The sequence below is a fragment of the Ranitomeya imitator genome, chromosome 4, assembly GCF_032444005.1.
Source record: "Ranitomeya imitator isolate aRanImi1 chromosome 4, aRanImi1.pri, whole genome shotgun sequence".
Taxonomy (NCBI): Eukaryota; Metazoa; Chordata; class Amphibia; order Anura; family Dendrobatidae; genus Ranitomeya; species Ranitomeya imitator.
Window position 1 is genome coordinate 284,088,478 of NC_091285.1, and position 27,062 is coordinate 284,115,539.

Here is a 27,062-nt window from a genome sequence, read left to right on the forward strand (position 1 = left end):
ATCGCTGGTCGGATCTAGAAGTCCAGAACTTTATTTGGTCGTCAGGTCGGCGTGTATCGTCATGTTTGACATCAAAAGCAACGATGCCTGCAATGTTTTACATGGAGCTAACAACCAGTGAGAACGATAAGCGAGTTGCTGTTAAGTCACTGGATCGCTCCTGCATCGTTCTGGAGTTGCTGTGTTTGACGTCTCTGAAGCGACCTAAACAGCGACGCTCCAGCGATCGGCTCGTTGTCTATATCGCTGCAGCGTCGCTGAGTGTGACGGTACCTTAACTTTAAAGGCTGTGTGACACCTGAGAAGCCTCTTGTGCTGCAGGAGATCTGATATCAGTGTTTTGGCTTCTCAGGCTCATTGCCCCTGAACGTGTCACACCTTTGACGATTAGTATTTGCTGTTTTATTCCTCCCAATTGTTTTTTTTAGCTTGTTTTATGAATAGCTAGTGCTACATTTGTGGATTTGTCATAGAAGGCTTTGTTAGAAATAAGAGTGTGCTTCACAGGCACATTGCGCCCCCTAAATCTTGAAATGGCGAGGAGAATATTTGACTTGTCCAATGCCCTTCATGTTGAGCAAGTGCAAAATATACTGCTTGATGATGAGACAGACCCCTTACAGCTAGAAGATTTAGGGGAAGAAAGTGACATTGATTCAGAAGATGATGTGGAAGAATGTCCAGATGTGTCTGATACAGATCAAGATGGAGAGAGTGAAGAGGATGCTCAAAGACATAGAAACATTACTTTTCTGGTTATTATAATTTTTTTTTTTTTTTTTTTTAACACCTGATTATGTATATTCTCGTTTATTACATTCCTATTAAGGTAACTGATCACTTTTAGAGCATTGAAAATCTAGCCAATTTTCTAGCCTGTGCCGGACAGGCGCAATGCCCCTAAACTTGTTATGAAACATATTGCCCCAGATGGAGGGTTAATCTAGGCAGTATGGATTCCTGTACTGTTTTTGGTTTTGGTTTTTTATACCCTTTAACTATTTTTCAATGAAACATGTTCACTTCTGCTTTAATGTATTACCTTAGAAATGCTTCCCATGATGGGGTCTTGATGAAATTCTGCATGTGGATAGATAATCGTCTAAAACACTAAATATATAGTTTGCATTGAAAAAGAAGAAAAAACACAAATCAATGTTCATGATGACAAGTTATTTATTTGGCTTCTAGTATACCCCAACTTTTTACATTCAACCAACGGATCACATTTCTCTAAATACACAGTGTCAAATACTAGCCAATGGTTCAGCTGTCAGATGCAATACAGACAAAGAAATCCAGCAAGGTTTAGATACATTCAATCTTTCTTAGCTCAACCTGTTTGCGTCTGCAGTATTAAGGTTATTCATTGGGCAGTTTCATCCGTGCACTAAATTATCTAACATATCTACAGAGAGACCGCGTATCAGCTGATCATTGTAACTGGTCTGTACGTCTTGAAGCTATGGCGGTAGTTCCACACTTGTTATAGGGCAAAAATTCTTTCGTTCTCGTAAACAATTTTGCCTTTAACAACCACATATTCAATTAATTCTTGGTGTCCTCCAAACTGGTAAATCACATGTTCCCATCTACAAATAAGCATGTTACGATCAATATTAGCATGGACCGTCATTCATTTTATCTGAAGACATTTGGCATCACAATATTTCACTTGTACTTTAGAAGCAATGTAGTGTGTTCAATTAAAAAAAATAAAAAAGTTGAAAAAACCTTTCAATACCACCTAAAGAAAAACTTATTTACGTTTTTGGAGTACATATACCTTTTGTTACACTCCTCCCCCCCCCTCTATTGATTACCTATTCTAAAATATAGGTTCTCAAAGTTGGCACTAATCAAAATTTCCATTTCATGTTGTCTATGGCAGTGATCTGTGACTGCTGAAATGGGAGGAGGCATACGAACTCTTCCCAGATTGCATTAGTGACTGATGTCATTGTTGTGGCAAGGCTCATGGGACGACGTCACTTCAGGTCAGCTGTTCAAAAGAAGAGCCATCAGGCAAGGGGCGGTTCTCCCCCTTTGATTTCAATGGCCAGACCCCAGTCAAGGCTGATGAAAAACCAGGAGTGGAACAATCAGAGGAAAAGTACAGGTCCTTCTCAAAAAATTAGCATATAGTGTTAAATTTCATTATTTACCATAATGTAATGATTACAATTAAACTTTCATATATTATAGATTCATTATCCACCAACTGAAATTTGTCAGGTCTTTTATTGTTTTAATACTGATGATTTTGGCATACAACTCCTGATAACCCAAAAAACCTGTCTCAATAAATTAGCATATTTCACCCATCCAATCAAATAAAAGGGTTTTTTAATAACAAACAAAAAACCCAACAAATAATAATGTTCAGTTATGCACTCAATACTTGGTCGGGAATCCTTTGGCAGAAATACGTACGCTACTCACCTGGTAGCAGTGTTTTTTCAGGAGCCATGACAGCACAACGAGAGAGGGGATCCGCCCTTCAGGGACAGGAAACCTCAGACATAAAAGGGCGGCACCTCACTCCCCCGCCAGTTGGTTTACAGAGTATGAAAGGACCTTCTAGGTTAGTAGCACATAAACAATATTAATATATGGTACAATTCACCCAGTGAATAAACTTAGGAATTTCTCTAAAGGAAGTGTTAAACCCATAAACAAAGAGGGTAGGGAATATAAGGGTGCTGTCATGGCTCCTGAAAAAACACTGCTACCAGGTGAGTAGCGTACGTATTTATTCAGTCGCCATGACAGCACAACGAGAGACTTTCAGAGAAGTGAAAAGGTGACTAGGGAGGGATAATAGCTTCCAGCACCCTTCTCCCAAACGTGAGGTCGGAGGAGCCACCTAGATCTAATCTATAGTGTCTAAGAAAGGTGGATGGAGAAGACCATGTGGCCGCCTTACAGATGTCCTCAATCGATACTTCTGCTCTCTCAGCCCAGGATGTGGCCACCGCACGAGTAGAGTGAGCCTTTATACCTTCTGGGATTTCCACGCCACCTGCGGTATAAGCAAGAGATATCGCCTCCCTAATCCATCTGGCTAGGGTATTTTTTGATACTTTAAGTCCCTTCCTAACCCCCTGGTAGGATAAAAATAAAGCGTGGTCTTTTTTCCAGGTGTCTGTTACTGAAATGTATTTGAGAAGGCACCTACGTACGTCCAAACAATGAAATCTCTGCTCCTTATTGTTAGAGGGATTAGGACAAAATGAAGGTAGGATCACCTCCTGGGATCTATGAAATTTTGAGGCAACCTTTGGAAGATAAAGAGGGTCAGGTCTCATCACCACTCTATCTTCCAAAAATTGCATATACGGACGCTGCCTGGATAATGCCTGAAGATCACTAACCCTTCTTGCCGATGTAAGGGCAACTAAGAGGGCTGTTTTGACCGACAGGATCTTGATCGGGACAGAGTCAATGGGCTCGAACGGAGCTTGTGTTAGAGCCGAGAGCACAAGATTTAGGTCCCATGGAACTATTCTCGGTTTAATAACCGGCCTGGATCTGGTGACCGCTTTGAAAAACCTTGTTATCCAGTGATTATTGGCTATGTTGGAATTATATAGTGCCCCTAGAGCTGAAACCTGAACTCTAAGGGTGCTGGTGGCTAAGCCTAACTCTAGGCCCTTCTGTAAAAACTCTAGGATTTGAGCAATATCAGGTTTTTGATCGATCTGTGCTCCTGAACTTGATAGGAACTTCCTCCATACCCTAACATAAATGTTAGTCGTGGAGGCTTTCCTACTTTTAAGTAGAGTATCTACAAGATTCTGGGAGAATCCTTTTCTTTTCAGAAGTGACCTCTCAAGTTCCACGCTGTCAGGTGCAAGTTGGTTACTCGCGGATGGAAGACTGGACCCTGGGAAAGGAGGTCCGGTATTTCTGGGAGGATCCATGGCTGGGAAATGGACATGCTTCTCAACCATGGGAACCAAGACCTTCTGGGCCAGAATGGGGCTATTAAAACCACTCGGGCTCCGTCTTCCCGAATTTTTCTCAGAACTAGAGGAATGAGATTCAGAGGAGGGAAAGCGTAGGCGAGATTGAAATTCCAGGGGATCAGAAGAGCGTCGACTGCGTATGGATTGTCCCTTGGGTCTAGGGAACAGAATTGATGGAGTTTCTTGTTTTCTCGACTGGCAAACAGATCTATCTCTGGATATCCCCACAACCGCACGATCTGGTTGAAGACAGCCGGTTTTAGAGACCAGTCCCCTTGTTTGAGCTCGTTGCGGCTTAAGTAATCGGCCATGGTATTTAGATTTCCCTTTATATGAAGGGCCGTAAGGGAGAGCAGGTGATTCTCGGCCATCTGAAAGATATGATTCGTAACGTTCATTAATGACCTAGATCGTGTACCTCCTTGGTGGTTCACATAAGCAACGGTCACCTGGTTGTCAGAGAGTAGCCTAACATGTCTACCCTGCAGAGGTATAAGAAACCTATCTAAGGCGCGTTCCACCGCCATCAATTCCTTCAGATTGGAGGACGTGTCTCGCTCAGAATGGGACCACAGACCCTGAACGCAATTGCCTTCCCAGTGTGCTCCCCACCCCGTGGGGCTAGCATCCGTTGTTATTACCCGTGATATTTGATATGTCCAAGGTACCCCTCTACGCAGATTAGGGATGTGTGTCCACCACCTTAGTGAACCCGTGGCCTCTACAGATAGGGAAAACTTTTTGTCAAGGTTAGCGCCCAGACGCCGAAAATTATGCAGAACATCCCATTGCAGAGCCCTGGAGTGAAACTGAGCCCACATCACCGCCGGAAAACAAGAGGTAAGTGAACCTAAGAGTGACATAGCACTTCTTAAGGAAACTACGGGATTACTAATTGCTCTGGAGGCCAGCCGGTGAATAGTATCAACTTTTGAGTCTGGCAGGCGACATTCCTGCTGAGCTGAATCCACAGTAAGACCCAAGAACTGCTGTGATGTCGAGGGCTGAAGACGCGACTTTTTGAGATTGATAATCCATCCTAAGTTGTGTAACGCCGCCATCACTTTCCCCAACTGTTCCTTACAGTGTATCTCTGAGCGCCCAACGATCAATAAATCATCTAGATAGGGAATTACTAGTATATTTTGCTCATGAAGGTGTGCCATAACCTCCACCATAATCTTAGTGAACACCCGAGGTGCGACTGCAACACCAAAGGGGAGTGCCCGGTATTGAAAGTGCTCCACTGTGCCGGCAAGAGAAATTGCTACCCTGAGAAAGCGCTGATGAGTTGCATGTATCGGGACATGATAATAGGCGTCTTTCAGATCCAAGACAACCATGAAGCAATTGTGAAAAAGAAGCTTTATTGCCGATTTCACAGATTCCATTTTAAAGGATGGGACCAGCAGGAATACATTCAGACCCTTCAGATTGATGATGGTACGATAAGATCCATCTGGCTTCTTTACCAGGAATAAAGGGGAGTAAAACCCCGTACCTTGTTCCTCCGTAGGTACTTTAACGAGAACCCCCTTTTTTTGGAGATCTCGAACCTCTGACTCCAACGCCAACTGTTCTGCGGGAGAAGAACGGATAGGAGTTAATTTGAATTTGTCCAGGGGGGTATGGTGAAATTGGAACTTTAGCCCCTCTTTAATGATACTGAGTATCCATGGACTATTGGTGATTTTTACCCAGGCTGGGTAGAAGGCCAAAAGCCTACCGCCCACCTGGGCCGCCAGTCATTGATGCTTTTTAAAGTCTGTAGAAGAGTTAAACATGTAACCTCTACCTCTTCTCCTGTAAGAGTTGTATCTGGTCGATTCTCTATTTGAATCCCTGTCCGATCTTCGGCGATATGGCCCTCCTCTGTTATAGTCCCGTCTATAGAAGGGTCTTGTTAGGAGAGGGAAACGCTTTTTACTGTCGCCTGCTTTCTCTAGAAGCTCATCCAGTACCGGGCCAAACAAATGAACCCCCTCACAGGGGATGCCACATAGTTTTGATCTGGCCTGCAAGTCTCCTGGCCAGCATTTTATCCAAAGAGCCCTACGGGCCGCATTGGACAGTGCTGATGACCTTGCCGCTAGCCTAACGGAATCGGCTGACGCATCCGAGAGGAAGGCTGCTGCATCCTGAATCATAGACATGGATGATAGGATCTCGGCCCTAGGAACCTTATCCTTGAGCTGGTCTTCTAGATTACCCAGCCATACCATCAACGACCGGGCAGTGCAGGTGGCCGCAATCGCCGGTCTCAGGGAACCCGCTGATGTTTCCCAAGCTCCTTTAAGGAATACCTCAGCCTTCCTATCAAGCGGGTCTTTTAGGCTCCCCAGATCCTCAAACGGGAGAGACGTCTTTTTACACGCTTTAGCCACTGCCGCATCTAATTTCGGAACCTTGTCCCAGGATGAAGAAGCTTCCTCCTCAAAGGGGTATCTTCTTTTGAACGCTGGTGGGAGAGACCCCTTCCTTTCGGGTTTTTTCCATTCTTTCGTAATCAGAGACTTAACTTTATCGACTACGGGAAATACTCTTCTGGATTTGCGATCTATGCCTTTAAACATTATATCCTGGATGGAACTTTCCGCCTGGGTCTCCTCAATGCCCATAGTACTGTTGACAGCTTTGACTAAGCGGTTAACCCTGTCCAGTGATAGACAGGTTCGACTAGTTTCCGCGTCCTCTGATGATGATGACGGATGGGAATCTGAACTCACACCACCCGTGTCTGAATCCACATCCGAGGCTGGGGATAATATTTCCCTCCTGTTTTTTGAGACTGTCTTCTGAGACCTTATGGAATCTCTGACCTCCTGTCTAACCAGATCCCTAAGAGTAGACGTAAGGTCAGGGGTCTCGTCCTTAATTAATTGTTGAATGCAGATGCTGCACAATTTCTTTTTATGTCCATCCGGAAGAGGTTCCGTACAGATGGCACACTCTCTATGTTTGGATTTGGACACAGATTTCCTCCCCTAATAAGGAGAGAGGGAATACAAGGAGGGACAGCTATCAGAAATGTACTTTCACGAAGCTCACTTACCCATCCCTGCAGCGAAAGGTACCGTGATCGGGGGGTCCTTCTTAGCCGGAGATTCCTTACGGCCAGAGGACTTAGTTGACTTCTGAGTTTCTTTGGCTCTACCAGCGCGACTACTGCCACTAGAACGCCGCTGGGAACTGCTCAAAGGTTGTTCAGGTGACTGCTGCTGCTCACCGCCCAGCTGCGGTGTTCCTTCCAGAGACTCCATTCCAAAATGGTGGACAGGAACAATGTTGAGCCTCAGTGCAGCGTTTAAATGTATCCCCCTGGGTACCACCCCCGGATGGGGGGTCAGCAGGGACATCCCTCGGTGCACCGCTCATTGGTACTGCCCCCGCTAGCGCCCGTAGAGCGCCAGACACCCTGAGGCCGAAATCCCCCCCCCTGCGACGCCGGGCGCCGCCATTAGCCAGAATAAGACGCTACTGCGCATGCGCGGCCGCGTCATCGCCCCGCGCCGCACCCGCGTCATCAGGACACGCCCCTTCTGGACGCGGCCGCGGCGCTGAGAGCAGACGCGCCGACAAGGACGGCAGCGCTCACCTAGCCACCGCAGACGCCAGCACCAGCGGCGGACCGACCCCAAAGGCTCCGGCAGATGCGCATATGGGCCCCATGTACCAGGTGACTAGCGGCATCACAGAAGTCAAGCCCTCCGCTTAGGGCTGCTTCCTCCTGCTGTCACCTACACAGACAGTCCCCCTGCCGTGTGGTGCTTCCATCCCCCTGATCAGGCCGAGGTAGGGGACCCCCGCTACCTGCATCGGCCTGTCAGGAGTGGGATAGCTTCTATCTTCGACCCTCTTCTCTGGGCCTGTCTGAAGAGGTTCCGCTGTCAGGGACAGGAAACCAACTGGCGGGGGAGTGAGGTGCCGCCCTTTTATGTCTGAGGTTTCCTGTCCCTGAAGGGCGGATCCCCTCTCTCGTTGTGCTGTCATGGCGACTGAATAAATGACTGCTTCAATGCGGCGTGGCATGGAGGCAATCAGCCTGTGACACTGCTGAGATGTTATGGAGGCCCAGGATGCTTCAATAGCGGCCTTAAGCTCATCCAGAGTGTTGGGTCTTGCGTCTCTCAACTTTCTCTTCACAATATCCCACAGATTCTCTATGGGGTTCAGGTCAGGAGAGTTGGCAGGCCAATTGAGCACAGTAATACCATGGTCAGTAAACCATTTACCAGTGGTTTTGGCACTGTGAGCAGGTGCCAGGTCGTGCTGAAAAATGAAATCTTCATCTCCATAAAGCATTTCAGCCGATGGAAGCATGAAGTGCTCCAAAATCTCCTGATAGCTAGCTGCATTGACCCTGCCCTTGATGAAACACAGTGGACCAACACCAGCAGCTGACATGGCACCCCACACCATCACTGACTGTGGGTACTTGACACTGGACTTCAGGCATTTTGGCATTTCCTTCTCCCCAGTCTTCCTCCAGACTCTGGCACCTTGATTTCCGAATGACATGCAAAATTTGCTTTCATCAGAAAAAAGTACTTGGGACCACTTAGCAACAGTCCAGTGCTGCTTCTCTGTAGCTCAAAAGTGGCTTTACCTGGGGAATGCGGCACCTGTAGCCCATTTCCTGCACACGCCTGTGCACGGTGGCTCTGGATGTTTCCACACCAGACGCAGTCCACTGCTTCCTCAGGTTCCCCAAGGTCTGGAATCGGTCCTTCTCCACAATCTTCCTCAAGGTCCGGTCTCCTCTTCTCGTTGTACAGCGTTTTCTGCCACATTGTTTCCTTCCAACAGACTTACCATTGAGGTGCCTTGATACAGCACTCTGGGAACAGCCTATTTGTTGAGAAATTTCTTTCTGGGTCTTACCCTCTTGCTTGAGGGTGTCAATGATGGCCTTCTTGACATCTGTCAGGTCGCTAGTCTTACCCATGATGGGGGTTTTGAGTAATGAACCAGGCAGGGAGTTTATAAAAGCCTCAGGTATCTTTTGCATGCGTTTAGAGTTAATTAGTTGATTCAGAAGATTAGGGTAATAGGTCGTTTAGAGAACCTTTTCTTGATATGCTAATTTATTGAGACAGGTTTTTTGGGTTATCAGGAGTTGTATGCCAAAATCATCAGTATTAAAACAATAAAAGACCTGACAAATTTCAGTTGGTGGATAATGAATCTATAATATATGAAAGTTTAATTGTAATCATTACATTATGGTAAATAATGAAATTTAACACTATATGCTAATTTTTTGAGAAGGACCTGTATAATAGAAACATATGCACCACTTCTGCATTTATCACCCACTCCTGGTTTTGGCTGAGAAATACTGATGTAAATACTGACCAAATACTGATAGTGTGACGCCAGCCTAAAAGACTGATTGTTTAGTTACAATTTTTTGCACTTATTTGGAGACTAATTGAAGTATCAATGATGTTGGAAGTGACTGTACTAGCAGGATGGAGCATACGGAAAGGTTTCTCCATACATTCCAATTTTTGACCATTTGTAAAAATGATGTGTGGAGAGTGGGGGAAGCAAAGGTGAACAGAATCCAATGGTAAGAACTAATGCACTTTTACACACTGTGCATGTTATAGTGGACCTTCTTATATTTTTCGTTTTAGTTATCCAAAACATATTTTAGCTACTGAATTTAAAGAGGGAAATTTAATATTTAACATCATTTAAAAAAAAAAAAAAAAAAAAAAAAAAAAAAAGTGTATGAGAAAGGATCAACTTTGTCCTGCGCTTTGTTTTTGTGAGGAGATGCAGCTGCCAAGTCACTCAAACAAAAAAAAAAAATGTTACCATAAAATCAAGTTCTAGATTGAAGATGCTAATACAAACCGTGGGGCATTGATGATAACCACATCTCCTTGTTTTCCAACCTCTAATGAGCCATGTGTATGAGATCTTCCCAAAGAGTAAGCAGCATTGATGGTGGCAGCAGCCAGAGCCTCATTCAGAGACATCTTCAAATTGACACAGGCAAGGTGCATGACCATGGGCTGCAAACCAAATATCCAATGACATGTTAAAGTTGGAGAAGCATGTCGTCTACAAACAAATTACCAAGTATAAAGTAAGGAAAGTAAAGATAAAACTTGCATAAAGATGACAATTGGTCTCCATGGAGAAAGGCCACATACGGTAATTCACATTAAAAGGGAAGAAAATATAAAAGAAAAGGATATAAAACTGTTGCCTACCTCCACGTTGGTCAAAGAAAAAAAAAAAAAAAAAAAAAAAAAAAGCAATAAAGACCAATAGGTAAAATATTCAATAAAACAATTTTATTAATACTGATTAAAACAAATTAATAAAAGCTGAAGCAGGTATTGGAGCACGTAACAATGGATATAGTAAAAATATCACTTGACCCTGGTAGGTTTTTAAAGTATTGCATAATGCCCCAAAATTAATCAATATATAAGATTACATGATAGCACCTTAACACTACAACTTAGGTCAAAGAAACCAGTGAAAATAAATACAGTGACAGCTTATTAATATATGATACAAGTTTAAAAATAAATGTGCAAGAATAAGTGCATCTCGACATGCCCCCTGGAAGAAGGCACAGCGCCGAAACGTGCATAGGAGACCTGGCAGAACGTTTCCCTTAGGTAAATTACGCCCTACTGAGATGTTTTAACCCCAGGAGCTTTTTTTTGTTTTTTTTCACTCCATTTCTTACAAGAGCCACAACTTTTTTTTTTATTTTCTCATCAATATGGCCATGTGAGGGCTTATTTTTTGAGGGACAAGTTGTACTTTTGAACGATACCATTGGTTTTACCATGTCGTGTAACAGGATGGGAAAAAAAAAAAAAAAGCAATCCCACACTTGTTTTTTGTTTGGCTTTCTTGCTAGGTTCACCAAATGCTAAAACTAACCTGCTATTGTGATTCTACAGGTCTTTATGAGTTCATAGACACCAAACATGTCTAGGTTCTCTTAGCTAACTGGTTTAAAAAAAAAAAAAAAATTGCGTAATTTCCCAAGACCGGTAGCGTATCCATTTATCATTATCTGGGGTTGGGTGAGAGCTTATTTTTTGCTTGCTGAACTGACATTTTTAATTCTACCACTTTTGGGCAGATATGCGCTTTCGATTGCCTGTTATTGCATTTTAATGCAATGTTGCGGTGAAAAAAAAAAAAAAAAAAAAAGTAAAAAAGTAAAGTCATTTTGGAGTTGATTTTTTTTCTCGCTACGCCGTTTAGTGATCAGGGTAATTTTTTTTTTTTATTGATAGATCAGGCGATTCTGAATGCAGCGATACCAATATGTGTAGGTTGATTTTTTTTTGTTTTATTTTGATTGGGGCGAGTTTATATTTTTTTTATATTTTTAAACACTTTAATTTTGGCATGCTTCAGTAGTCTCCATAGGAGGCTAGAAGCATGCACTACTCGATCGCCTTTGCTACATAAGGTGATGCACAGATCACCTCTATGTAGCCGAATTACATCATTGCTATGACTGCCGACCACAGGGTGGCGCTCATAGCAATCTGCCATCAACAACCATAGAGTTCTTGAGAAGACCACTGGTTATGATGGCAACGCACCGATGACCCCCAATCACATGACGGGGGGGTATTCAGCAGTGCGATTACTTCAGGCAGCGCTTCTTAAATGCTGCCGTCAGAGTTTGACAGCGGCATTCAACTAGTTCATGGGTGCAAAAACAGCTGACATGTTGCGGCTTTGAGGTGGGCTCACGGCCGGAGCCACCTCAAATACTATTCCGTCAGCTGGCAGAAAGGGGTTAATATATTCTTATGACACTAGCGTAGCGCATTTGCTGTTTACATTGTCATACCAAACCATTCAGCACCGTTTGCACTTTATATTTTACTTCATCTGATCACACTAGCAGTATTTGGTCAGTATTTTACATCAGTATTTGTAAGCCAAAACCAGGAGTGGAACAAATAGAGGAAAAGTATAATAGAAACATTTGCACCACTTCTGTATTTATCACCCACTCCTGGTTTTGGCTTACAAATAATGATGTAAAATACTGACCAAATACTGATAGTGTGACGGCAGCCTATGACTTTCAGGAAAAACTTTTGCACATTTTTAACCCCTTTCAGATCCCCTGCTTTGAAGTGGGCTCCGGCGGTGAGCCCATAAAGCCGCGACATGTCAGCTGTTCAAAACAGCTGACATGTGCCCACATTAGCGGCAGGTGAAATCATGATCCACCCGCCGCTATTAACTAGTTAAATGCCGCTGTCAACGTGGACAGCAGCATTTAACTATTGCTTCCGGACACGCTGCTGGAAATGCGCTCATCGCTGACCCCCATCACATGATTGGGGGGTCAGCTGATGCTGGCTTGCTGTGAGCGCCACCTTGTGGTCAGCGCTCATAGCAAGCCTATAATTAAGCTTCCCAGAGCCATACCTTTCAATTTTCCGGCAATATGGCCATGTGAGGTTTTTTTTTTTTTTTTGAGGGACAAGTTGTACTTTTGACCACCATTACCTGTAGTGTCTCCATTTTTCACAATCTCTGGTTTAATGAGGTCTTACCTTTTGCACGCTGAGCTGACATTTTTAATGATACCATTTTGGTGCAGATACGATCTTTTGATCACCGTTATTGCATTTTAATGCAATGTTGCGGTGACCAAAAACAACGTAATTCTGGTGTTATGCATTTCTCTTGTTACGCCGTTTAGTGATCAGGTTAATTTTTATTTTTTTATTTATTTTTTTATATTGATCGGGCGATTCTGCATGTGGTGATACCAAATATGTGCATGTTTGATATTGAATAGGGCGAAGGGGGGAGATTTGATTTTTTTTTTTTTTTTTTTTAATTAAACACTTGACATGCTTCAATAGAGACTAGAAGCTGCCATAACCTGATCGGTTCTGCTACATACAGGCGATAAGATCAGCTCTATGTAGCAGAATTGTCTGCTTGCTATGAGCGCAACTCCGCAATCCAGTATTCACAACCATAGAGGTCTGCAGGAGAACTCTGGTTGTCATGCCGGTTGTCATGCCGATCCATCGGTGACCCGTGACATGGGTTATGGATTGGCGGATTTCTGTAGCCATTGCCGGAAGCACGTTTTAAATGCCGCTGACAGTTTGATAAAAGCATTTAAACAGGTTAACATTCACAGGTGGATCGCGATTTCACCTGCGGTTGTTCCAGGCACGTCAGCTGTTTTAAACAGCTGACATGTGGGCTCAGCGCCGGAGCCCACATGGGGGAGACACGACATGCGCTGAACATAAATAAAATGTACATTAAATATGTTTATTGTTCAGGTTGATTAAAAATGCAACAACCTACATTTTTTATGGCTTTTACAAAATAAGTAATGGAAAAATGCTTTACTACATTTTCTCTTCTAGGGGAGTTTTAATACTATTCAGAAATTTGATCTAATACAATGCCTGTGACTTGGCATTTGGGTTAGGGGTTATGTATTGCAATGTGTAAAAATTTAAACTCGTGTTGTGTCCTGTAGACTTACCATAGAGTAGCAGTATGCATTGGGATTGAAGTCACTGCCTAGAGAGACTATGACTCCAGCATTAAGCATGTCCCTTGCGCGAGGCTGCTTAAGTCTAAGAATGAAAAATAGACATGATGAGCACCAAAATGATTAATATACATTTCACAATTAGAAAAGTATGCCTAGAAGTCAGTACTACCAAGCCCAATGTCTTATTTTGCATGATCTTCAATAACTCCTAATACTCTGATACTATAGGCAGAGGCTCTCAAACTCTGCAAAGCATGTGCTTGATTTAAAAAGTGTACCAAAAATTACTTCAGATGATTCAGGACAAAACTACATGGTTGTTACCTCAGGATGTAGGCAGTTGTAGGCAAAAGAACGGCCGAACATCTTGCAGCAGCCAGTGCAGTGATCCCTTCATCACTTATTTCTTCTAAATGACTAACCGCAAGTGCTTCCAGCTCTGCACCCAACTGGAAAACATACATGAAGTGTCACAGTATGTGGAAGGAGAGAAGGAAAAAAAAAACAAAAAACAAAAACCCTACCTTTATTTCATTAAAAGTGAGTCGGTCAGTAGGATCAATTTATAAATTTATTAAAATGATACCTCGATTCCTGTCATGTCTTATGCCAAAGAAATACGTACGCTACTCACCTGTTAGCAGTGTTTTTCAGGAGCCATGACAGCACAACGAGAGAGGGGATCCGCCCTTCAGGGACAGGAAACCTACAGACATAAAAAGGGCGGTACCTCTCTCCCACGTCAGTTGTTTCCAGAGCATGAGAGGACCACCTTGGTTAGTAACACAGATGCAGCATATACATAAATATATTTTATTATGTCAGTGAACATGGAATTTAACGCAAAACCAACAGGGTGTTGAAACATCCAAAACTTAGGGTAGGGAATCTAAGGGTGCTGTCATGGCTCCTGAAAAAACACTGCTACCAGGTGAGTAGCGTACGTATTTATTCAGTCGCCATGACAGCACAATGAGAGACTTTCAGAGACGAAAGATTTAGGGGGGGGATAATAGCTTCCAGCACTCTTCTCCCAAACGTAAGGTCTGAGGAACTACCCAGATCTAATCTGTAGTGTCTAAGAAAGGTAGAAGGAGAAGACCATGTGGCCGCTTTACATATGTCTTCGATCGATACTTCTGACCTCTCCGCCCAGGAAGATGCTACGGCTCACGTGGAGTGTGCCTTTATACCATCTGAAACTTCGTTGCCACCTGCGGTATAAGCGAGAGAGATCGCCTCCCTAATCCACCTGGCTAGAGTGTTTTTAGATAGGCTACAAACAGGGAGTTGTCTTTTTTCCCGGCATCTGTCACTGCAATATATTTAAGGAGGCATCTTCTTACATCTAAGGAATGAAAACTACGTTCCTTATCATTAGCAGGATAAGAGCAAAATGAGGGTAGGACTACCTCCTGTACTCTGTGGAATTTTGACGCAACTTTAGGAAGATATAGGGGATCGGGCTTCAATATTACCCTATCCTCCCTGACCTGCATGTATGGTGGATGTCTGGAGAGTGCCTGCAGATCACTAACCCTTCTAGCCGATGTGAGTGCAACCAACAGGGCTGTTTTAACTGAAAGGATTTTTACAGGGATGGAATCAATGGGTTCGAATGGGGCTTGCATTAGGGCAGAGAGTACCAGATTTAGGTCCCATGGGACTAACCTTTGTTTAATAATCGGTCTAGATCTAGTGACTGCTTTAAAAAAAAAAACCTAGAAATCCAGTGATTACTGGCTAAGTTAAGGTTATATAATGCCCCCAGCGCTGACACCTGAACTCTAAGAGTACTTGTGGCCAAGCCCATCTCTAGGCCTTTTTGTAAAAATTCGAGAATCTGGTTTATACATGGTTTTTGGTCAATTTGAGCCCCTGAATATGATAGAAATTTTCTCCACACTCTAACATAAATGCTCATTGTAGAGGGTTTCCTACTTTTAAGGAGTGTATTTACCAGATTCTGAGAGAATCCTTTTCCCCTCAGTAAGGACCTCTCAAGTTCCATGCCGCTAGGTGTAAGTTGGCTACTTGAGGATGGAGGATTGGCCCTTGGGAGAGCAGATCTGGTAGCTCTGGCAGGATCCATGGTTGGCAGACAGACATCTTCCTCAGCCAAGGAAACCAAGCCCTCTTGGGCCAAAATGGAGCTATCAAGATTACCTGGGCCCTGTCCTCCCGAATCTTCCTTAGAACTAAAGGAATTAGATTTAGAGGGGGAAAAGCATATGCGAGCCTGAAGCGCCAAGATATCAGCAGAGCGTCCACAGCGTACGGGTTGTCTTTTGGATTTAGGGAGCAGAATTGGTGTAATTTTTTGTTTCCCCTGCTGGCAAAAAGGTCTCTCTCTGGACAACCCCATAACTGAATGATTTGATTGAAGACGGCTGGATTTAGCGACCACTCTCCCTGTCTGAGTACGTTGCGGCTTAGATAGTCTGCTTTGGTATTGATACTTCCTTTTATATGAAGTGCCGTCAGGGAGAGAAGGTGTACTTCGGCCACCTGAAAGATATGATTTGCGACCTCCATCAATGAACTGGATCGCGTGCCACCTTGACGATTAATGTAGGCCACAGTTACCCGATTGTCTGATAATAGCCTGACGTGTCGACCCTGTAGGGGTACAAGGAATTTATTTAATACATGTTTTACCGCCAACAGCCCTTTCAAGTTGGAGGAAGAGTCCTGTTCAGACTGAGGCCATAGCCCCTGAACCCAATCCTCTCCTAAGTGAGCCCCCCACCCCTTGGGGCTAGCGTCCGTAGTCAATACTCTAGACACATGATTTATCCAAGGGACCCCCCTGCGTAGATTCGAAGTGTGAGTCCACCAACCAAGAGAATGTATAGACTCCGCAGAAAGGGTAAATTTACTGTCGAGGTGAGCTCTTAGACGATGAGAATTGTGTAACACGTCCCATTGTAGAGTCCTTGTGTGGAACTGTGCCCAGAGAACCGCCGGGATACAGGACGTAAGAGAACCCAAGATCGACATCGCACTTCTGACCGACACTAAGGGATTATTTATTGCTCTGGTGACCAACTGCTTAACCTTAGCAACCTTTGCGTCCGGCAGGCGACATTCCTGCTGACTAGAGTCTATAACATATCCCAGGAACTCTTGTACTTTTAGGGGCTGAAGACGCGACTGACATTGATTATCCAGCCCAACTCGTGTAACGCACTCATGACCCTCTGTAGTTGGTCTTTGCAATGCGACTCTGAATGACCGACAATTAGCAAATCATCCAGGTAAGGGACTATTAATATATCCTGTTCATGCAAGTGCGCCATAACCTCCACCATGATTTTTGTGAACACCCGGGGTGCGATTGCGACTCCGAAGGGAAGTGCCTGATATTGAAAATGTTCTATCGTGCCGGCTAGTGAAACCACCACCCTAAGAAACCTCTGATGATCTATATGTATTGGAACATGGTAATAGGCGTCTTTGAGATCTAAGACAACCATAAAACAATGGTTAAAGAGTAATTTTATTGCTGTCTTGACCGACTCCATTTTGAAGGAGGGCATCAACAAAAAAAAATTGTTCAGGCCTTTCAAATTGATAATGGTGCGATATGAACCATCAGGTTTTTTGATCAGGAACAGAGGGGAATAAAACCCCCTACCTTCCTCGCCCGTAGGGACTTTGACTAGAACTTTCTTCCGTTGGAGTTCCCGGACCTCAGACTCCAGCGCCAACTGTTCTGTAGAGGAGGAACGAACAGGTGTCAACATAAATTTGTCCCGAGGAGTATGGTGGAAGTCAAAGGTTAGGCCTTTCCCCACAATGCTTAGAATCCATGGATTGTTTGTAATCCGTACCCAGGCTGGGTAGAAGGCCGAAAGCCTACCCCCCACCTGGTCCGCCAGTCATTGCGGTTTTTTAACATCTCGTGAAGGATTAAACATAAATCCTTTACCCCTCCTTCTGCTGCTGTTGTATCTGTTAGAGTCTCTATATGGCCTTCTGCGGCTAGACCATCCTCTATTATAGTGTCGTCTGTAGAAGGGTCTTCCTAGGAAGGGAAAGCGTTTATTATCCCCCGCCTTTTCCAATAGCTCATCTAGGACCGGTCCGAATAAGTGAGCTCCTTCACAGGGAATGCCACAACTGTGTTCTGGCTTGTAAGTCCCCTGGCCAACATTTTATCCATAACGCTCTTCGGGCTGCGTTAGATAACGCTGAGGACCTGGCGGCCAACCTGACCGAGTCTGCCGATGCGTCCGAAAGGAAAGCTGCTGCATCCTGGATTATAGGCATAGAGGACAATATTTCTGTCCTAGGGACTTTATCTTTGAGCTGATCTTCGAGGTGACCTAACCATACCATCAAGGATCGAGCGGTACAGGTGGCTGCTATAGCTGGTCTCAAGGACCCAGCTGAAGTCTCCCAAGCCCCTTTAAGGAAGGTATCAGCTTTCCTATCTAATGGATCCTTCAAGTTTCCCAAGTCGTCAAAGGGGAGAGATGTTTTCTTGCACGCCTTAGCGACTGCCGCATCCAGTTTCGGAACTTTATCCCATGAGGATAAAGCCTCCTCCTCAAAGGGATATCTTCTTTTAAAAGCTGGCAGAAGCGAACCCTTCCTCTCTGGTTTCTTCCATTCCTTTGAGATTAGTGATTTGATTTTGTCAATCACTGGAAAGGCTCTTCGGGACTTCCGCTCAATACCTTTGAACATAACATCTTGAATGGAATATTCCGACTGGGTATCCTCTATCCCCATTGTACTGTTAACTGCTTTAACTAGATGGTTAACCCTATCCAGGGACAAGCAGGCTTGACTGGACTGTTGATCTTCAGAGGAGGAAGTAGACGGAAGGGACCCTGAGCTCAGCTCACCCGAGTCCGAATCTACATCAGATAAAGGGGAAGATTTTCTAACTTCCGCTCCCCGAGACCTGGATCTCACAGAACTTTTAATTTCCTGTCTAACCATCTCTCTTATTATAGAGGTTAGATCAGGAGCCTCCTCCTCTAGCAGGCGTTGGATACATGTTTTGCATAACTTTTTCAAATGCCCATCCGGAAGCGGCTCTGCGCATTCGGCACACTGCCTATGTTTAGCTTTAGACGAACTTTTTCTCCCCTAGTAAGGAGAGAGGAAAAGACAAGGGGAACATAACCATCGCTAAGTGAACTTTCACGAAGATCACTTACCCCGCCAGTAATGAGTGGTACCGTAGATGGGGGGGGTCCTTCGTAGCCGGCAAATCCTTACGGCTTGAGGACTTTGGTGTAGAAACTCGAGCCTCCTTAGCTCCACCAGTGCGGCTACTGCCACTAGACCGACGCTGGGAGCTTTTCCGAGGCTTTTCTGACTGCTGCTGCTGGCTGCCGTTAGTCCCTTCTGGCGACTCCATAATGGAATGGGCAAGGAACATCAGCCATCCCAGCTTGCAGCCTTAAATAATGCCCCCAAGGTACCGCCCCCGGATGGGGGTTAGCAGGGAATCCCAGGTGTCAGCCATTCGATTGATGGGGACCATTGTTCGCACTGCGCTGCCCTCCCCCGAAGCCCCGACGTCCCCGCAGCTGGGCGCCGCCATTAGCCGGAGAACGGCTCCACTGCGCATGCCCGGCCGCGCCGCGTCATCTGGACACGCCCCTTCCGGACGCGGCGGCGGCACCCAGCAGACACAAGGACCCGGACGGCAGCGGCACTCCACTGGACCAACGCCGCACCCCCACAAGGCACCGACTGGCTCCCGGAAACCCAGCAGCGCAGCGCGTCATCCGGCACACACTCCCCAGGTACTCCTTTATGGCCACCATAGAAGCCAGCCTATATGGCCGGGGTCACACTAGACCGTAATACGGACGAGTGCAATGCGATAAAAAAAAAAAAAAAAAAAAAAATAGCATAGCACTCGTCCCAATGTTAATCTATGGGGCAGCTCCCATCATCCGATATTTTCTCGGCCGTATTCAGGATCCGAGTGAAATCGCAGCATACTGCGATTGTCAGCGTTTCTCGGCCGAGAATCGCTAATGAAAGTCTATGGGGGTGAGAAAAAAAAAAAAAAATAGCACAGCACACGGACCATCAGTGTGACTTGCGAGAAATTCTCAGGCATTGGGCAGGTGACAGGAAAGGCTCAGCCATTATTTGCTCATTTTGCAAGTGTGTGAGAAAATCTCACCATACGGATGTCACACGGATCATTTGATGCGAGAAAATCGCATCCTCGCACTGCACACGGATCACTGTTTTGGTAACATTTGTGCGATTCTCGCCCGTCAAAGACAGACCGTTTTTTTTATACGTTGTGTGTGTCCCCGGCCTATGACTGAGGCTGCTTCCTCCTGCCGCCACTTACACTAAACAGTCCCCCTGCCGTGTGGTGCTTCCTGCCTCCTGATCAGGCCGAGGTAGGGGACCCCCGCTACCTGCACCGGCCTGCCAGGAGTGGGGATATCTTCTTAGCTTCGACCCTCTTCTCAGGGCCTGTCTGAAGAGGTTCCGCTGTCAGGGACAGGAAACCAACTGACGTGGGAGAGAGGTACCGCCCTTTTTATGTCTGTAGGTTTCCTGTCCATGAAGGGTGGATCCCCTCTCTCGTTGTGCTGTCATGGCGACTGAATAAATCCAGGTTTTTCTTAATATGGAAATGATCTGTTAAGTGCTATCGGCTGGACACATCTCCCAGAGAATCTGCCTCAGTGTGAGACATTAGATCAGGAGAGCAGACCGTCAGTCATTACATGTCTCACACTGGTAATGCCCCCTTTCATTTAATATACGCTCTGGAGGCAGATTCTCAGGGAGATCCGTGTCTGGCCCATAGATCTTAATAGCTCATTTGGGTTGATCCTATGACATTCAGTTTAAGCGAATGATAACACATGACTAATAGCAAAAAAAAAAAAAAAAGCCACTTTCAAGACTAAGTCACACCATGCTGTATTGTAGGGTTACATCTGAGCTGCATGTAGCACACTACAAAATTTTTTAAGTAAACCAGAGTGCTGACACATGTGGAACTGTAGGCAATGGAGAGGTTTACATTTAGTTAGGTTGTGATTATTAACTTCAAACAGAAGTAGTTTATTGTAGGGAGGAAAACCAAGTTGATGGCCTCCTGCGTATCTGGGTTGTAACCGTTGGGTCTGTTACCAGTGTTGCAAGGGGCAGACATTACTGACCGGAGCACTTCAGGGCACATGACTGATGGGGCGAGTCGGACAAATAGCTGTTTTGAGTGGGAAGACCAAACACTTAGCGGGGACCGAGCTTGTGAGCAGTAAGACTGTTAACTCCCTCTTCACGGACCCACGCCCGCCAGCTGTGCCTATACCCCCAGCTAGTAAGACTGCCGATGCTTCCTACCCTCAGTACAGAGACTTCCTCACCAGGATAAAGTGCAGAGCTTCACTTCGCTCACCACTGGAGGCGCCGCTTAGTCCCATCTTTGTGGTGCCCGAGGACCGGCCCAGGCCTGTGTGCTCCTACTGCAGCCTTGCTCACTGAACTCTGCTTCTGTGCTGCCTACCATCACCCCTGCCTCACCATGCACATAGATCAGGAGATCACGTGCCGAAGAACCCAGAGGATTCATCATCACAAGGAGAAAGTACATTGCTCATCTGCGGGACCGCCGTGGGATCTTCCAGCTGCCTTCCTCCAGTGCCCAGAGACTGATAAGTTAACCTGTTACATTCTATTGCATTTCACTTTCCCCCCAATCACGTTCCTTACCCTCCTGCTCGTACCATTATTGTTCTTATATTTAAAGAACCTGTTAACCCTTGTTCTGCGTCCTACGCACCTGCTAGCATCCTACATTACGACAATAAATATACTTTTACAGAGGAGTGTTTTATATGGGCATGATGTATCAATGCAATTGTTTTTGTCGAAGACACCAATGGGAAGTAGTCAGGTCATCTTGTGGTAGATACACTGTCAGGAGCTGATCTGTACAATCCTTTAAGGACCATTAACAAGAGCCAATATGTTAACAAAAGGTAGTTCGTAATCAGGAATTATCCTTGCCCACCTAAAAACCAATCATGCTAAACACTTGTCAGTTCGTGGTTTGGAATAGTTATGATAGGAAGAAAAAATAAAATACAAACACTGAAGTACTCAAAACTCAGATACATACCTCTGTCCGTAACTTTGTTTTTTGTTTTGAAACCCAATAAAAAGGTTTAAAAAAATAATAAAATAAAGTGTGTGCGTATACAGATAGCCTAATAAGTCAGTGAACAAGCCATGTGCACACGTTGAGTATTTGCGTGCAGAAATTTTGGCATCTCTTGGCAGGAAAAGTGTCTGAGCTAAATAAACTTTTTTTTTTAAATGTTTGTGATGCAATTTCTTGGTTCAACACCACCTTTTTCATGCTAATGCAGTGTGGCATCACTAGGGCTTGGCGTCTGACAGCAGCTGTCATTGACACCTAGCTCTAGGCTTAGTATTGAGAAGGTGTCAGCCCGACATCTACAGGTTTTTTTGGTTTGTTTTCTTATTTTAAATTAAATTAGTGTGGGCTCCTGCATAATTTAATAACCAGCAGAGGGAAAGCTGACGGCTAAGGGCTGACAGTATTCTGGGTAGGAGCCAATGGCCATGAAAAAGGTTCCCAGGCCATTAACCCTTTACCCCCCCAAGGGTGGTTTGCACGTTAATGACTGGGCCAATTTTTACATTTCTGATCAGTGTCTGTTTATGAGGTTATATCTCTGGAACGCTTAAACGGATCCTGATGATTCCAACACTGTTTTCTCGTGACATTGTACTTCATGATAGTAGTAAATCGCTGATCTGATGACACTTTGCTTTGCACTGCAGAGCGGCTACCCGATGCCTGCTCTGAGCAGGCGCTTGAAAGCCACCTCCCTGCAGGACCCAGGTGGCAGTTTTGGATCTGGGCCTGCAGGGAGGAGGTAGGAGACCCTTGGAGTAACGCGATCACATCACGTTGTTCCAAGGGTCTCAGGGAAGCACGCAGGGTGCCCCTCCCTGCGCAATGCTACCCTATGCCGCCGGAACGCTGCGATCATCTTTGATCAGTGTTTTGGGGTTTGTGCCGGGAGTGGTCTGACCGCTCCTGGCACATGTGCCGGATGTCAGCTGTAATAATCAGCTGACACCCGGCGGCGATCGGCCACGCTCCCCCCTCCGTCCATGGGAAGTAGGGCCCACCCCACATGGACGGAATAGTATGTCTAATGGCAGAAAGGGGTTAATATCAGCTCATAGCTGTTTGCTTAGACTTTGCAGGGGGGACACCAAAAAAAAAAAAAAAAAAAGACATAGGGTCCTCCTATAAAAATCTAACCAGGAAAGGCTAGGCAGACAACTGCGGGCTGATATTAATAGCCTAGGAAAGGGCCATGATATTGGCATTAAACATCAGCTCCCAACTGCCCCAGAAAAGGCACATCTTACTCTGTAGCAGTGGCAAGTGGAGTTCATAATTGTGAGGTTGATGTCACCTTTGTATTGTCACGTGACATCAAGCCCACAGGTTAGTAATGGAGAGGCGTCTATAAGACACCTATCCATTAAAAACCCCATAGTGATATTTTATATGGAAAAAAAAAAATTATATATATTATATAAAATCCACAGACACCCAGAATAAAGTTCTTTATTTAAAATTACAGACTCCTTTAATAAATTTTAATTACACGATACTTACGGAGCACCTAATCCACCCAAGATAACGTTTCCTCCATCAAAAATAAACTACAATATTCCTCACCCATCTGCCGAGAAGGTAATCCATAATGTCAAATGACGATCTTGATGACTGGTCTCAAAGACAACCGGCGATACACACTGGGAGCAATTACCTCCTGTCAGTGTATCACTGAGCTGCCGTGAAGTTCATCCACTCTGGTGATTTCCCTTATGCACCAATGCTGTGTGAGAACTCTCACACAGTAGTGCCATAAGTGAGCACCAGAGCTGATGAACTTCGGTCAACTCTCACAGCAGCTCAGTGATGGATGTGTTTCTCGCGAATGGAAACAAGCCCTGTGTCTCGCATGTGGAAACGAAGCTCTGGTGCCGGCACTCCGGAGCGGAGCGTGCGGCTGCATGTGTTGCTATGCAGCCGCACGCTCTGCTCCGGAGTGCCGGCGCCAGAGCTTAGTTTCCACATGCGAGAGGCGGACGTGTTCCTCGCAAGTGAAAACAAGCCCATACACTAACAGGAAGTAATCGCTCCCACAGTATCGCTGGCAGCCGGGTAGAGCTGTATCAGGAGATGTGACTGTTCTACACGTGATATTGCCATGGGACAAGGGATTACGTAGACTACAGCGGACAGGTGAGTATATGTTGGTTTATTATTATACATTAATTCTAGGAGACGGGGCATCAGGGATTTGTTTTTTTTGTTTTTTTTTTTATTTATGTGACTATGTATGCAATTATTTTACTCTTTATCTTCCTTCAACTGTAAGCACAGGCAGATGATGCATCTCCCATCAATGGCACCTGCTGTCTCTTAGTGACAGCAGGTGCTGCCCGATGGGGGCTGTAGTCTCATCATCCCACGCCTGCAGTAAGTCTTCTACACCCAGGTCACAGTTACAGCGTTACCCTGCAGTGCTCTGACCGGTGGCAGCGTTACCGCCAATGAGAACCACTGCACCGGTGTTTCCCACGCTGTCACACAGATGCCAGTGTGGGAAACACCATAGGAAGACTAAAATGTGAAACAGAAACAGCAAATGCAAAGTTTTTTTTTTTTATACTCCATCCTTGCTGTGCATTTGACTGACTACATTGAAGTCAATGGGTAAAAAAAAAAAAAAAAAAAAAAAAAAGAAAGCTGCAGAAGTGCACAAATAATTGTCATGCTGCGGGAAAAAAAAAAAAAAAAAAAAAAAAAAGCGTGGAAACGTTGCATTTATTCTGCAGCATGTCAATTCTTTGTGCAGATCCGCAGCTGTTTACATCTGCTCCATAATAGGAATCTGCAGGTGTAAAACCGCAGGAAATCTGCAGTGTGGTTTACTTGCAGATTTACCAAAATCAGTCTGGAAAAATACGCAACGTGTGCACTTGGCCTCACATTCTGAACCAGTGTACAACACTGTATAGGCAACTATAGTTATTCCTGAAGAAACCTCAGTTTGATAAAGACAACAAGAGCAAAAGGTGTCAAGTTCATTAAGAAAAATACAAAAAAATAAAAACGTTACAGAAATACCTCTGCTGCATGCATCGGGTTAAGTTCATCTCCATGAAAGTTCAGATGCAGGCCAATGTCTTTCCCAGCAAGAAGAATCCGTCTTGTGGACTCCAGGTCAAAGACTCCTTTTTCACAAAAGACATCGATATTTTCCACATGTATTCTGCCATTTATAGCCAAATGCTTCAAGGCAGGAAGATGAAGGTCTATGATGTCATCTGCGGCTTCTTTTGCAGTTTTTCCTCTGACGAATAATTAAAGAGCACATGGATAAGTAACTATTAGGCTAACATTTGGCCTGGGCTAAATGGTGACTTGCCGGGACACAAGTCACATAGCTAGTGTTTGCTAGGTGTCACCATTACATTGCAAGTCAATAGGATTACATTACGACAAGCAGGTCGCAAAAAATCTGGCAGCCTAAGGGCCACAATACGACAACCTACTCTTGTATGGAACTGCGATACCTAGCAACCTTGGCTGTGTGACTTGTATGTTCCCATGTAGCCCAACCTTAAATAAAATATTAGCCTTTCTGAGACCATGGCCACAGTCTGTACATCAGATTCAGTTTTGTTAAGTTTTACGTAGACGTTTTCTGGGAACTTCTATACAGAACATAAGGAACTTATATTTAGTGCCGTATACATTAACATGCTTTTAATACTCACTTTGGTACTGAATGAGCCCCACAATATGTGCAGGAAATGCCAATTTCCACCTTCCTCTGAGCTTGTTCAATCACTCTCAGCATCTTAAGCTCCGTCTCCAATTTTAACCCATATCCACTCTTGCACTCAACCAACGTGGTTCCGGCACGGCGCATGCGTTCCAGGCGCTGTTGAAAGCTATCGAACAGCTCTTCCTCTGTAGCCGCTTCTGTGTGTTGCACTGTAAAATTTATTCCTCCTCCAGCATGATGTACATCCATGTAAGTAGCACCTGCAAGCTTTATATATAAAAAAAAAAAAAAAAAATATATATATATATATATATATATATATATATATTTTTGCTTTGTTCTTCTATAAAAAGGACTCTGTAAGCAGTCAGTCATACATGGCATATAGGATTTTCAGCTCATGAATATTTTGCTCGTAATGTTTAAACAGTGGCACAATAGTGCTCTAGCCCTTATGCTTCCGTACTATGGAGCGGTCATCTCATGCAATTTTTCTAGAGCAATCTAGTGGGGTGATTGGATGAGGAAGGGAAGGGTTTTAGGGGGGGGGGGGGGGAAATAAAAAAAAAAAAAAAAAGTGTACAACGTCCGCATACACCTGCATCCAAGGCACATTAGGGTCTCTTGCAACCTAATGGCTGTCACATTACAGCTCCATGCTTGAGCAGCACACTCATCATTTGCCCAGTGTAGCTGCTGTCCTCCTTAACTACGTGTCCTACATTGTGTTCTTTGCCTCCAGTTAAATATTTCTCAAGCCCTATTCGGAAGCGACATTTTAAGGGGAACCTGTCACATTGAACGCGCAGATTGCTAGCAGCAGATGAACCGGAGAAGCTCAAGAGATTGAAAGTTAATTAATAGTACACATGAAAAGCAACTGTGTAATATCTCATCATGGAAATCTTTCTGCCAGAACATATCAGTAATTACGAAAATTCTCAATTTTGAGGTAAAATCTTTAGTCAGCAAAGACAGACTCCCATTAATCAGATCGGAGATGGCGGCTGCTACTGATGAGATTCTATGTAGACGGAGGAGCTAGAGACGGAGCCTCTCATACATACACGAAACAGACATCTCTTCTGCTCTATAACACGCTGCCAATACAATACGTGACATCTCTGACCAAAAATAAATATATATTCACACTTTTGGCCTTTATCTTAAAGGTGTTGACTTTCCCTTGCAGTGCGACCAGGCTTCCAAGAGCTACAGCACTGTTCATATCTTCATTAACTTATCCAAAATGTACAGTATGCTGGAAGATTAATAAATAACAGTAGATTAAAGCTTACTTTCATAGCAAATTCATGTACTCTGTCACCTGCCCACACAGGATGGGTGTGAGCATCTACAAAGCCTGCAAAACAAATGGAACATTGGAGACATTAGTGCAGAGAAAACCAAATACATTAGATATTGAGGTCTATCGCACCATTTTATAACGGGCGACTGTCCAAATTATCAGGCGCACACCCCATTTCCTGAAAGGCATCCTCTATGTAGCACGAAATCCTCATGTGGATGACAAGGGCAGCTACAAGAGGAGGTCCGAGAGTGGTCGCCCAACGATGGGATCATAGAGGTATAGTCCGTGTCTATGAAACAGATGGTCACTCAGTACAGCGCCATTTCATGACTCATTCCATTTGAGAAATCTGTACCCCTGGGTTTATTATGTATTAATTATTTCTAGATTGAGCATGGCGAAGG

The 27,062-nt window shown here is 44.6% G+C and overlaps 1 protein-coding gene across 1 annotated transcript in view; it reads right to left on the minus strand.

The window, feature by feature from the left end:
• Window positions 1–1,161: 1,161 nt before the first annotated feature.
• Window positions 1,162–27,062, minus strand: part of AMDHD1 (amidohydrolase domain containing 1) — a 28,217-nt gene continuing 2,316 nt past the window's right edge. Inside the window, exons 3-9 of the mRNA XM_069762026.1 lie at window positions 26,645–26,709; window positions 25,336–25,613; window positions 24,683–24,908; window positions 13,825–13,949; window positions 13,489–13,582; window positions 9,831–9,991; window positions 1,162–1,592 (exon numbers count right to left, since the gene is read on the minus strand). Coding sequence (XP_069618127.1) covers window positions 1,487–1,592; window positions 9,831–9,991; window positions 13,489–13,582; window positions 13,825–13,949; window positions 24,683–24,908; window positions 25,336–25,613; window positions 26,645–26,709 — 1,055 coding nt within the window. The 3' untranslated portion in view covers window positions 1,162–1,486. The remainder of the gene's footprint in view (window positions 1,593–9,830; window positions 9,992–13,488; window positions 13,583–13,824; window positions 13,950–24,682; window positions 24,909–25,335; window positions 25,614–26,644; window positions 26,710–27,062) is intronic.